General features: G+C 42.0%; 1 protein-coding gene across 2 annotated transcripts in view; it reads right to left on the reverse strand.

Moving 5' to 3' along the window:
- Positions 1-9,722: 9,722 nt before the first annotated feature.
- Positions 9,723-13,257, reverse strand: part of LOC134624904 (inactive ubiquitin carboxyl-terminal hydrolase 53) — a 32,355-nt gene continuing 28,820 nt past the window's right edge. Inside the window, exons 15-17 of one of the 2 annotated variants that reach the window (XM_063470047.1) lie at positions 12,050-12,116; positions 11,223-11,944; positions 9,723-11,130 (exon numbers count right to left, since the gene is read on the reverse strand). In XM_063470047.1, the coding sequence (XP_063326117.1) occupies positions 11,054-11,130; positions 11,223-11,944; positions 12,050-12,116 (866 nt within the window). In that variant the 3' untranslated portion in view covers positions 9,723-11,053. Of the gene's footprint in view, positions 11,131-11,222; positions 11,948-12,049; positions 12,117-13,257 lie in introns of both variants that reach the window. The other variant, XM_063470046.1, reaches the window with a different exon arrangement.

Raw genomic sequence — 13,257 nt, forward strand, 5'->3', positions numbered from 1 at the left:
GGATGATGTTTCTATCTTCTCACGTGTGCCTATGAGTTATACCGCTGGATGTGGCCATGTTGCAGGCTTTTATACAGGATTATCACAACATGTCAGTAAATAGGGTAATGATTTAACACTTTAACGTCACCAATGCGGAATGATATTTTTTTCTTTTTTTTTTAAATATTAGGAGGTTCAAAAATAGTGCTTGTACAACCAAGCACAAAGTGTGCCTCTGGGAAATGTTCCTGGCATCAGATTAAATTATAGTTTATGTTGGGGGGAGAAAAAGGGAGAATGTGTTAATAAGTAGTGCTTTAACCTTTTTATCCCACTATTTCTCAGCTAAGGAAGACTTAAGTCTAACTTAAAATGTAAAATTTGCTGTCACCTGTGGTTCATATGTCAAAGCGATGTTGGTAATGTTAAGTTTCTGAGCAGTTTGTAAAAAAAAAAAAGAAGAAGAAATTAGGTGCACTTCATGATTCAACAGTAGCCTTTAGCAATAAGTTGCAGTAATTGTTTTTTTGTATGACTTTATCAGTCTGACACATGCTTGTAGAAGAATTTTGTCCCTATCTTCTTTACGATTTTGCTTTAGTTCATTGAGGTTTACAAGCATTGTTTTATGCACAGCTCTCTTAAAGTCAGTATATCAATCAGGTTGAGGTCTGGACTTTGTCTGGGCTATTGCAGCATTTTGATTCATTTGGTTTTCAGCCAGTCTGTCTGTCTGTGCTTGGGATCATTGTCCTGTTGCATGACCCAATTACAGACAGTTTTCTAGAATACTTTGGTATACAGAGGAGTTCATAGTCGGCTCAGTGACTGAAAGGTTTCCCCGGTCCCGCGGCTGAAAAACAAACCCAAATCATCACACCTCAACCACCGTGCTTGACAGTTGTATGAAGTGTTTGTGCTGATATGCTGTGTTTGTTTTTTACCACACATGGGGTGCTGTTCAGAGCGGCAGAGTGACGTGGTGACAAGGGTTCAAATCCACCATCTGACCATGACTGTCTGTGTGAAGTTTGCATGCTCTCCCACGTGTCTCTCCGTAGGTTCACCGGCTCCTTTCCACAGTCCAAAGACATGCAGTTAGTGTGGTTAGATTAAGTGTTGGTGATTCTTGGCCACAGGTGTGAATGTGATTGTGAAATATTATCTGTCTCTGTGTTGGATGGATGTATCGATGGATGATAGATGGATGGATAGTTGGTCGTTCGTGTGTATTACGGTCAAATGTCTCCACTTTGTTCTCATCTGTCCAAGTCTTGTGCTTTCTTCTTCTGGCTACCCTTCCAAACAAACTGCACTTGATCAGTCTTTTTCCAAATCTAACTTTAACATGCCAACTGAGGCCTGTAGAGTCCAACATGGAGGTTTTGGTGGGGTTTTGACAGTTTCTCACTGCATTGCAGAATCTGGCCTTGAGGTGAATTTTCTGGGACATTCTATCCTGGGAAGATTGTGGTATTGCTTTTTCACACACTTGAACGCTCCAGAGTAGCAAACTGCCAAAACTTGTGTTTTTATAGAGGCACTCACACCTGCTGATGATCAATTAATCAAATGCATTTGATTAACAGCAGCTGGCTGCTATTTACTCTCATTTCTCCTATGGAAGCATTAAGGCTTTACTTAGTTTTGAAAACTTTCATTTTTGTTAACAAAAACCAAACGTTACTGTTGTTTGAAGAGAGTTAATAAAAGCTGATGGCTTTTCTACAGTAGGATACAATGTTTGCTTTAGGGTTAGTCCCATGAGACATGAGACCAATCCTCCTAACTGCGCGTATTTGAAGCCAACCTTAATCTTTTCACAAAGCTAACCAAGTAGTTTTGATCACTAAACTCCACCAAACAGCAATTGAAAGCTAAACTAAACAGCAAGTGAAGCATCCTGTTGAGATTCACAGCCTTGTTTCCACATTATGCAAAAAAAAGGGGGGGGGGAAAGAAGCTCTATCATATGGCAACAATTTGCCGTACGAAAGCGAAAGGATAATGATGTGTGTGGGGATTCAGTGTGACATCCAATGACACATCGTCTGGTATTTTTAGAAATCTTGGTCAACCAAATACACATCTACGGAAAAGAAAAGGCTGTCAAAGCATATAGTCAGAAAAACTGATCAAAGGCAAATTCAGTCGTGAACACAAACACGCACACGGGGAACGTTTTCTTTTACCGAAACGGCTGCTGGTGTCACTTTTTGTGTAAGTACGCAAAGTTTAACACGAACAACTTTGCAGGCTTTGGCGTTTAAAGCAGAGAAAGGATGTGAATAGTTTGCTAAATGAGTTTTTCAAAAACGATCTGCTGGGGTCAAAGCAATAACATGCAATCAGCGTGGCCTCCGCGCAAAGCAGGAAGATTATGGAAGGCAGGGGGAGAAAAAAATTGTTTTCTCAGCTAAAGAAAGGATTAGAATTTTCAAATTGCAATTAAAACCATTCAGAAGTCACTGAGAGGGGGAAAAAAAGTTTACACCGAGTGCTTATTATTGAAAGACACATGTCAAGTTCAGCCCTCGCCTCCCTCTCGCGTTTTACACTTTTTTTTCCTATCATTCTAATCCTTGTAATAGCTTTCGGCGCATTATGGAGTCTGAGCTTCCTTCTTGCATGATATTGATTTGTTGCAGGTGAGAAAAGCCGATAGCATTTGTTGCAGGTTTTGGAGAAACAAACAGCACGCCCGGAGAGAGGACAGCAAAACAAGCACAGTCATAACAGGGGCAGCATGATGATGTCATAGAATCACATCTCTGGCTTGAATTTTACACGTATGGAGGAGGACGTAAAAGAAAAAAAGGGGTAATGTGTGAATTTTTAAGAAGAGGGCGATAGCAGAGAGCAGAAGGACAGGAAGGAACAACAAAAAGATGTGATGTCTCCGAATGTCAAAAGCATCCCACCTCTGGTTACAGGCTTTCTAAAAACCTCATAATGCGACACCAGAGTGCCACTTTAATGTGTTTCCTGCTGCAGGCGCGGCACACCTCCTCCACCCCGGCGCAGCCAGACGAACCAAAGCACAACTCTTCCCCGTAAAGTCGTGTTTCTCTCCACAATGCAATCATTACAGTGATTTTTTCTCTCTCTCTTTTTTTTGTCTGGTGCAGGAGTAAGTGAAAGTGTTGGAAACTGGCAAGTGGGGCTTGAAATAAAAACACAATGCGTTAATGCCCCCTAGTGATCAGTTACAGCAATGCCGCGGCAACGGCACGTCCTCTGGGAAATTTTGAACCTTGGAGCTTTGCAGTGTTGGCGAAGCTTAACTTTTAATGTCAGAGCTGCGCTCAGGAGGAGGTTTGGATGTGCAGCGGCATAAATGGGAGATTTTTGAACCCCTGATCCTCGTTGTTTCAGTGTTCTTCCATTGTGTTTCTGAAATATTAGCCGAGAATAACCTTAAATATAGACTATAGAATTAAAGAGAGTTCACAATACTGCCTAAGCAAAACCAAAACTTGTAAGAGACACACGGAAAAGTCACTATTTTCCACCTATGCACTTTGCAACTTCTTCTCTCTGTCCTCTATTAAACCACCCTCTCAAGTCTGAAAATTTCACAAATCCCCGGAACAGACTACACCCAGCCGCTATACTTCTTCAGCCGTGCTCGCGTTTAGGATTCTGCCGACCTCACGGGGTCCTATTTTTTAAATCTTCCAAAGCAATCAGATTTCACACTTTCTTCTGCCCCAAGAGGGCCTCTACCCGTAATCCTGTTCCTACTGCTTGTCAGGATGACAACAAGAACAGAAGCCCCGTGGGCTGTGTGTGTGCGCGTGCGTACGGCTACGCATTTGTACACAGCTGGGAACACCAGTGGTCTGCTAAAGAAGAAATACAGCCGAGACAGGAGAAATCTGTGGGCTGTGGGTTGTGTTTGTGTGTTCGGGAGGGGCGGGGAGGAAAAAACAGCTGCGGGGGAAATTTTTTGTGAAGCGTTTGAGGGGAAAAAAGCGGGAACTGAAGTAGTAATGTGGCACTTCAAGTTCAGCTGTTTCTAAATAAGCTCCAAAGAAAGCCTGACACAAACTAAAACGTCAGATGTAACAATGAACATCTTGAGTCCCCCTTTTGCACAAAGAGCAGAACAAAAACTTCAAAATCATGAGGTCTTTTATGCAGGGCTAGTTGTAATAGTCCTTAAATTGCACTCCTGAGACATCCTGCAGAGACTAAGTGAGTGGCGCTTCTACAGGAAATGAAGTAGCTCACCTTCTTACTCTCTTTCCTCCATGTTTGCCCAATGGTGTAGCACCTGTAACAGACAAGTTACCTTACAGTCTGCAACAGATCCGGATGCCTCAGGCCTTTTGGTAGGTCTGTAACGTGCTGCCTCTGTAAAATCACTAAATTAGTGGTGGCTTCTTCTGGGTTGTCAAGTATCACTCTTCCCTCTGTGTTTTAACAGAAGATACACAGCAGCTCCAAAGGGCACAGGATCGCTATGCCTAAAACTCACCTCCAAGAAGCATCCGGACTGCACTGACTGCAGGATCCCTGTATTCATGGGACTGATCATTCATGTTTGGGTGAAGCTGACCATAGACAAGATCTGAGGAACTCTGGGAAGCCTCTAGTCTAAGTCTGCAATCAATTTTTTAACCATGCTGGCATGTCTGGCCTTCCTCACTTTACTTACACATGCTTGAAGTTTGATCTATTGCAGTGTTTCCCGCAGCACAAAGGTGTGACGTGAGAAATGGTCAGGTGTGCCGTGGAAGATTATCTGGTTCCACCTGATTAGTAGTCTAAGCTACCCCCGAGAGTAACGGGCAGAACAGTTACATTCTCTTCCACTAGAGGGCAGTACAACTACCTGCTCTAATTAATTAATTGGGTTGCCAGTAAAGAAATTACATGATAGTCATGCTGTGAGACGACGCAGTGCATAATAGCGATAGATAAATATTTGAAAAGAAAAAGTAGTCAATCTGACCTGGGTCCTGGAGAAAATTCCAACCCAGGTGAAGGCCTTAGCATGAGTAGTGGTCAGAAGAAAGCAAAAAAGGTATACTGGGGACAAACCAAGCCAACTATGCCTGGTGCACAGGGGAAAATTATCAATATGCTTTTTGTGACAGTTTTGTTTGGTGGCGTGCCGTGTGACTTTTCACATGTGAAATATACGCCGTGGCTCCAAAAGGTTGGGAAACACCGATCTAGTGGAACTACCTGATTTTTTCGTGACCCAACAGAGGAACCACACTGATCACCTGGTTCATTAACTGTGTCTCTGTGAAACTACAGCCACACATTACCCTGATGTAGAAAAAAGTGAATGAGACATGTTGTGCAAAGAGCTGTGGCTGCTCAAGTAGAGTAGAAAAAATGTTAAATGAGACCTAATTCATTTACCCACTGTCAGTGCCCTATCTATACTACATCTCTACTGTACTATCTATACTTTATTCCTTGTGGACGTATATCTGGGTTTGTGTTCTTCAGGGGATTTTCCCATGAGGCTTTAGAGTTAAGTAGTCTCATGATGACCTTGCGTGTGAAAGCCCTTGAATTTTGCTTTGTTCTTCATGGGTTTGAGTCACACCCCGTTCTTTAATTACACTTGTCTTCTTTTGGTTTTTATAAATTTATACAGTCGCTTTAATTGTGCATCAGTAACGTTAAGCTCCTGGCAGCCTTTACAGTCAGCAGGTGTTTCCAAAACTACAGCTGGCATTGCTTGCAAAGCTTTCCCACGCTGCATTCACGGAGTCCTCGCCGTCACAGATTTAAAAAGTGTGAACAATGAGCGGCACGCCGATCTACAAGCAGTGGCTTAATGTAAGACTGTTTCTAATGGCTAGCGCCCTGCAGTCATCTGGAATTATAACAGCGTTCACATCCACCGCACGCTGTTAAACTTCTTAGAAAGATTTCAATAGAATTTATGAAACACCTTAAAATTACTTCAGCACTTGTGAAATCCAAGATACACCCAGAGTGAAAAAATCATATAAAGGCCCCTCAGAAGCTCGCTGAGTGCTGTCGTTGGCTGTCACAGGCTTTATTGAGACTGTAAGGTTTGATGATGGACAGCTTTCAGGAAAAAGCCGGCATCAGGATGGCAAGAAGCATAAATCTTACACTACACAGAGTGAGCGCTAAACTTTTTCTAGCCACACGCTTTCATATTATAAAGATTGTGATTTTTATAAGTGTTCACACAAAACACCAGCTGCGTAAAGGCTTATTCAAATGCATCGCATCCACGTGGTTTTAAGTGCAGCTTCTGTGTCGCCTGCGTTTTATGTCAGGAATACAGTGGTAGCTGGATTTATGTAGGCTAAGCTAAATGCAACGTTCTCCCACCATTTGAAGGAAACTTCAGAGCCCATATGGAAATTAATTATTTCTCTGGCGGGACATGAAACATTTTAATTTTCTTATGACTAGATGAAAGATACTGAAATGACTGCATTTTGGAGAACTAAGTCCGCATCCACGCCACAGAAAAACCCGCCTTTTTTTTTTTTTTAGGCGTTAGCATAATAAATGTGTTAGTGCAAAACAAAGCTGATTTAAGGAGGAAATAAGATTTTATTTTAAAAGCTGGAGCATCGAGGGCGGCTGATAAAACGAGTAAGGGGAGGAGAGAAGGTGTGGGCCGAGAGCAGGAGGGGGGAAAATATGTAGCAAGAGGGGAAAGATTGAGGTAAGTTGACAGTGTGAGAAATCAGGATTAGGATGAAGAATGTGAGCGAGCTTGAGGGACAGTTTGCGAGCGGGGAGGGTGGGCAGAAACACCGAAAGAGAGAGCGCAAAGGGAGGAAAAAGGAGAAAACAGAAGTCTGACTCTGACAGTAGAGTAGTGAGCTCAGCTGATGGCCCCTAATGAAGTACGGCAGCTGCAGAGGAGGAGCTCGCGCTGACAGCCCGAGACCCACTCTGACGGATGGCGGCGAAGACACACACACACACACACACACACAGCAGAAAGACAGCTAAAATTTAAGCATACCAAAAACTGTGATAGACATGCCATGCAAGGAAGAGCAGAGAACTGAATGGGGAACATTTTCAGGATTCTCTGAATACACTGCAGGATATGAATTTTCCCTGTTTTATCCTCCAGTGAACACAGTGAATTCTTCTCTGGTCTGCGGCTGTCATTTGAAAGAGGCCATAATACTGCTCGTCTACTGATTCTCGGTTAATTTGAGTTTTTAGACACAGAATACACGAGATAAGTTTTTTTTCCCTCTTCCTCTTTCGTGACTTGTTTACGTTGCTTTCCTCAGTTGATACAGCGATCTACTTTGTTTTAGGACATGGCAAGCTTCCTCCAAGGAGTTACGCATATATGTTACATAATGACATAGAGAAGTCACATAGAGAAAAAGTCTGACTGCTTACAAGGAGAGTAAGATAGTTTAGGAGCAGGTCTTATGTGTTGCATATAGCTCCCTCTGGTGGGGCTTTATAGGTTTGCATTTTTTACATACACAAGCTAAACAAAAACAAAAGGCTATACTTCACAAAAGAGTTAAAAATAGGTACCACACACTGATCCACAACTCCAACCACACCTACCCATCTGACTAGCTCTTGAGTTCCTATCTAGTAAACTTGGATCTAGAAGCAAATGAACTAGCGGGGAACAGTGAATCAATGAGCTGGCTGATCTCCTGGTGAGATTATAGCGTACAAGGCAGCAAACGCCAACTTGTGTGAACTGCTTTTTGTCATTTATGTTTAGTCACTGAACATGTTGTTGCCTTCGACTTGTTTTAAGACAAGATTGAAGTGTTTTTAGTGTCCAGAGAGACCAATGGTGAGTTAGAGTTTGGAGCTATGAACTGAAACATGACACACATAGTACTCCATGAATTCGGTACATATGTTGAGGTTACAAAGGAAAGATCGCTTTCACGAAGCAGCCAGTTTGAATGCGGTAATAGTTTTTAAATCAGCCCGCATCTTGCTAATTGTCTGAAACGCATCACAGCACAGGTCACTAATTAGACACGTTGCCTTATGTTGTAAATATGGACTAAATATGGTTGTTTTCAAACCATCAAAATGTAACATTTGTCCACATCGAGAAATGAAGAGCATCACAGCAGCGAGTATGAACAAACATATGGTCAATTTGACGAGTGTAACGAAACAATTTTCTGTTTTGTTGTTAGCTGTGTAATGTTTGAGGACTTTTTTTTTTTTACTACTTGTGTAGAAAACAGACTTTAACATCTCTGCACTGGTAATTGTACAATACATCACATATATAAATACATGGATAATCAATAATATGACACAGTAACAGCACATGTAAGTGTGATTGTGTTAAACAGCAGCACGGACTCATTTCAATCAATATTTCTAAGATTGTCGGCCACTTGTTTTGTGTCGTTTTTTAGGACAGTGTGGGCTGGACTGAGGTGGTCCGTGGGCCGGTCCTGTTTTTTTGCCCATGTCTATTTTAAGACATCTCCAGCACTCCAGAGGAGACATGAATCCTGAAATATTTTTTGATTAATCTTTATTGTTGCTGTGTTGCATGTTGAGGTCAGTGTACTGGAAGATTAAAATATTGTGCAAAAAGCAATTATGACTTTAATAATGGATTTTTTTTTTCTCCTTCTTTAATTTTAGAACAAGTAGACGCTTTCCAACTAGAAATCCTGTAAACAAGGAAAAGACTGAGAACAGAATAAATACAAAAAAATCGGCAATACCGTTCAGCAAATCGCAGGCAGGCATGATGATGAAATCAAGTGGAAGTTAGGGTGCAGATAGTGGTGCATGCCTAAATCTAGCTGCATGTTGATTACAAAGTCCTCTACTCCCCTCTTCAGGATAAAAAAAAAAACTAAAACAAATCTATGTTTATATGTTTTATACGTTCATATAATTAATGCAAACAAATAGACACTGCAGGTAGCGTTAGAATACTTGTATAACACTCCCTTTGGATGGATTTATATAATACCATTTTATTACTTACATTCTGCATAGGCTCAACAAGGAAACGTTCTTCTGACGTGTTCGTCCATACTGACTTGTCATCGCAATTCCTGCAGGTTTGTTGGCTGCATATTCATGATATGAATCTTTTGTCTAATTTGATGTTCTGCCTGAAACCTCAGTATGGAACCACAATCAATAGGACTAACATGACTATTTAACCACCTCCAACCAGTCAAAGCACATGGTTACCCCTCCCTGAACCTGGTTCTGCTGGAGGTTTCTTTCTGTTAAAGAAAGTACTGGTTACTGATGTATCTTGAGAGAGTTCTGTGCTTTGGTGAAAACTAGAGGGTTCCACAGAGGAGGGTCTGTGCTCGAGAGGAAAATTTACAAAATTATTACAAAATGTTTTTAATATTATGAGTCCATGTGTGCTAAAAGGGGGCACCTTGATAAAGTAAGGTAAACCCCCTTTTTTTGTTTTATTAATTTGGAAATAGCGTTATTTAAAACACTTTAAAAATTGATTTCAATGGAAAAATAAAAATCATAAAAATGTATATTTGTAGTTGGGTAGCTGTTATATGATATGAAAAAGTGCATTCAAGACACACGACTGCAGGTGGCAGCAAAACCCCACATTTCCCACCAGCTGCCTTACACAGCAACGTCCACGCTCCAGTCAAAAGGCAACATTTATCATCATGGAGAGTTTATTTGAATAATTTGATTTCTCCTCAAATCCCTGTTCTAAGCTTTGCTCCCCCAAAAGCACGAGCTGACACGAAGATATGGTTAAATAGAGCTGTTTATTTGACAACTGTTCAATAAAAATAAAATTAAAACGCTACAAAAATTCTTTAAAATCAATGAATTGTACAAACCATGGCTTCGATTTAATCTCGCCTCGACACAGAAAAATACAAAAGGCACTGTGCATTAGTCTGCTGAATATATATATATAAAACATTTGAACCAAAAACAGTAAACCAGTGAAAGTCACAACACATTATTAGTAACTCCCTTCATAAAAAAAAAAAAAAAAAAAAAGCAAAAGCATGTCCTCCAAGTGCAGACGTGCTGCTCACAGAAGCTATCGAAGAATCAAGTGACCAAAATCCAAAGAAATTATTCTTCTGAAGAGAAAAATAACAGAACCAAGGAGTGTGAAAAGAAAAAAAATAAACAAGAAAAACAGTGCAAAGACATACATATGTATTTTTTTAAGGAAAAGAAAATTACGTAAAGATGATGGGATATGTGCAGGTGTCAATGAGGAGTAAGGATCTGACACTGGCTTCTACCAACAGGCAATCAATTTAACACATTGACCCATCACCTTTTAAACCCACTCTAACACCCCTCCCTCACTCTTGAACAGTTATTTTGGTATACCAAACCTCTCATGAGTGTCTGACAGAGGCAGAGAAGGAAGAAAGTCCTACGCTGGTTATTTGCAGTTCACGCGCAAAAACAAGGACCCGAGTCTGTTGGCTTTACGGATTGTGTAAAGATGTCTCATCAACCAAAACCTAATGTGGATGTCGTGGAGATTCACATTCATACGGATCCTTGGGATCCATTCTTTAAGTCGTGCCAAAAGCATATCTAGAGATTTCTGACCACAACTGGAACCTCTCCTTCTAAAACCCCCTGACAGGCAGGTATAACTGACAGAATTGGGGCAGACACCTCATAACACTGAAAAGAGAATAGTTAAACAAATAAGGGCATTCCACAGGATGTGCAGGAAGAGTGCGACTAGGAGGCATAAACAAAGAAAGAAAGAAATCACTTCATCTGCTGTTTAGTAAGTTGGTTTTACGTGACACATTCTTTACCTTCCCCACCCTCTGCGTCCACAAATCCAGCAAAATATTTTTAGGCATAATTCTGTTTGTACCTTTCTGCTGTGCAAATTCACTGTTCAAAGCTTTTTAGTAGCTAGAAAGCTAATTAAAGACACCTGACTTTTTTTTTTTTTTTTAGTACAATCTCTTTGGCATCCAGTTTCATGTCCAACTAGCTGTTATGACAAGTACAAGAGAAAATACCTCTCCACATAGGAGTCAATCTGTAGCAGTCGCAGTGCTTAACAATTCCTGTTGGCATCCAGCCATCAGAATCATTCAGTCCATAAAAATCATAGGAAACCATGCTCATCAAGACCTTTCGGAGTAACTGGATTCCACTTCGCAAAAGTCTTAGGAGTGGAAATGCCTGGTAAAACAAAAGCCAGAGAATCAGTCAAAGATTTAAACCAAACAGGTGCATGTGAGGTCTTAATAAAAGTGTGCTGTGCTTTTGCATACCTGATTCTGTTCTGCTTTTGGAAGGCTCTAGTGTTTGAACATCTGTCAAAGGGTGCCCCCTCCCTTCGACATCGCTCTCCCCTGATGACGTATGGTCCTGTGCTCTCATGTACAAGGCAGGCCTCTTGTGGTATTTGGCCCGGTAAGTGTCTGTCATACAGTTATCCACTGAAAAGTAAGTGGTGGGAAGAACTCGATCTGTCAGAGTGGGAGAGTCTGTACCATCATCGTGTCTGGACTTTGGACTGGGTAACCTCTCGTCGCTCTCGCTGGCCGACAGATCGTTCCTCTCCTGGTCTGACGACCCCGACTTGGAGCTGGCGTCTGATGAAAGCCTGTGCTCGGCAGGCGTCTCGATCCATCGCTGGAGGGTTGTGTGTGAGTGGGGAGGCAAGCCATTTTTAGGTTCGCTTCGGGAGCTAAACCGCTCTGGCACCTCTGGTGGTAAGGAGTGGATGCCAGATGGGCCGGTGCGACTGTTGCCAAAAGTCTTGAGAGGTAAAGGTAGGGGAAAGCTGTGAGACAGAGAGTCTGCGGGGCCAGAGCCATTGTCTTCTTGCTCCGAAAACTGTCCAGCAAGGTCATCTGAGCTGTTCCACTCAGAGCTGCTGGTCTTTGCTAAGTAGGGAGGCACAGGGCTGCTGTCCACATTTTTCTCTCGCTCGTCGTCCAGGCCATTGTTCTTTTCCAAGATCCCAGGTGTGTATCGGAAGGCTCTTCTTCTGCTTGAGTGCAAAAACAGAAACATTTATATTTCACTTAAACTTGTGACAAGTCAGGTGAAGCATTTCGCTAACAATGTGCACTTCTGAATAACTTTTTTTTACCTTTGTAACAGCTGATCAGACAGCATGTTGGACTCTTGGAGTTCAGGAGATTTTCTCCCTGGTTCATCTAAACAAACAAAAATAAATTATCATCAGTACTTTATAACACAAGACCCCAATTTTGTAAAGTTATCACAAACAGATGTTCCAAAATAAGAGCCAGGTAGCATCTGTCACGGTTTTCCATTTGAATATTGCTACAATATCTACTTTATTTTTTTCCTGTCTCTCTCCTGCAGAGACATGTTATCTAACAGGGGTCATGGTAAGGCCTTTTGCCTGGTGCTGCGAGAGGAAGTATCAAAGCAGCTAGTCTGGCAGAGCGCCCTCAAGGCCCCAGTGTACCACTCTGACTGTCTGATCCAGCCAAAGAACATGGGCCCTCAAAGGGAATCTGGGTTCATATCCAGGCCTGTTAAGTTTGAGCCAACAGTCCTAATAAAACAATAAGGACCTTGATTGAACTCTAACTGGTTCACAAGTTCAGTCTAAAAACTAATGAAGAGAACAACAGAGGAAAGTAACAGTCTTTTAACCTATAGGCCAAACATATCCCAGTGAGATGAGCCTGAGTTATGCTGCTAGTACTTGGGGCTGATGGTTGATTTTAGCCATGAGATCAGCACAAACACATGTTTAGAAGCAGGTCCCTGCACGGGGTCGGGTGTGGAGCTTTGCCAAGTTAGCTGGGCGTGTGTGATTTACTTGGCCTGCGCCAGACAACAGCTGACTAACAGGACAAGGAAGGGAGTGAGCGGCTGAGGACCATCTGCGATGTGTCAGCATACCCCCACCCCCACCCCCCACCGCTCTCTCAAAGCATTAGTGGCTAAATCCTTTGTGCTGGCATGCAATTACGCCGGGGTCAGACTCCAGACTTTACATCCCCTCCACAACACTATTGCATTTTTAAGCCGCTAAGTCCATGCGACAATTCACAATTTGATGCTGCTGCTGATCAGTGATGTTGGCAAGCAACCGTAACAATATCAGTCTTGATAACAAAAAGGGATGCAGTTGACGATGATTTTCTCTGTAGAAAATCCCCTCTCCGTCTTTAACGTCACGTGCAACAATACAGAGAGAAAGCTTGAAGGAGAAATCAGCATAATAACAGCAGGGTGAAGCAACTGTCGTTTGCTGTCTGGCACTAGCAGATCAAAAGTTTTTTCAGGCAATTGCCATGAAATCATTACTGAAACGCCTTC

Source organism: Pelmatolapia mariae, linkage group LG3_W (genome assembly GCF_036321145.2).
Source record: "Pelmatolapia mariae isolate MD_Pm_ZW linkage group LG3_W, Pm_UMD_F_2, whole genome shotgun sequence".
NCBI classification, from domain to species: Eukaryota; Metazoa; Chordata; class Actinopteri; order Cichliformes; family Cichlidae; genus Pelmatolapia; species Pelmatolapia mariae.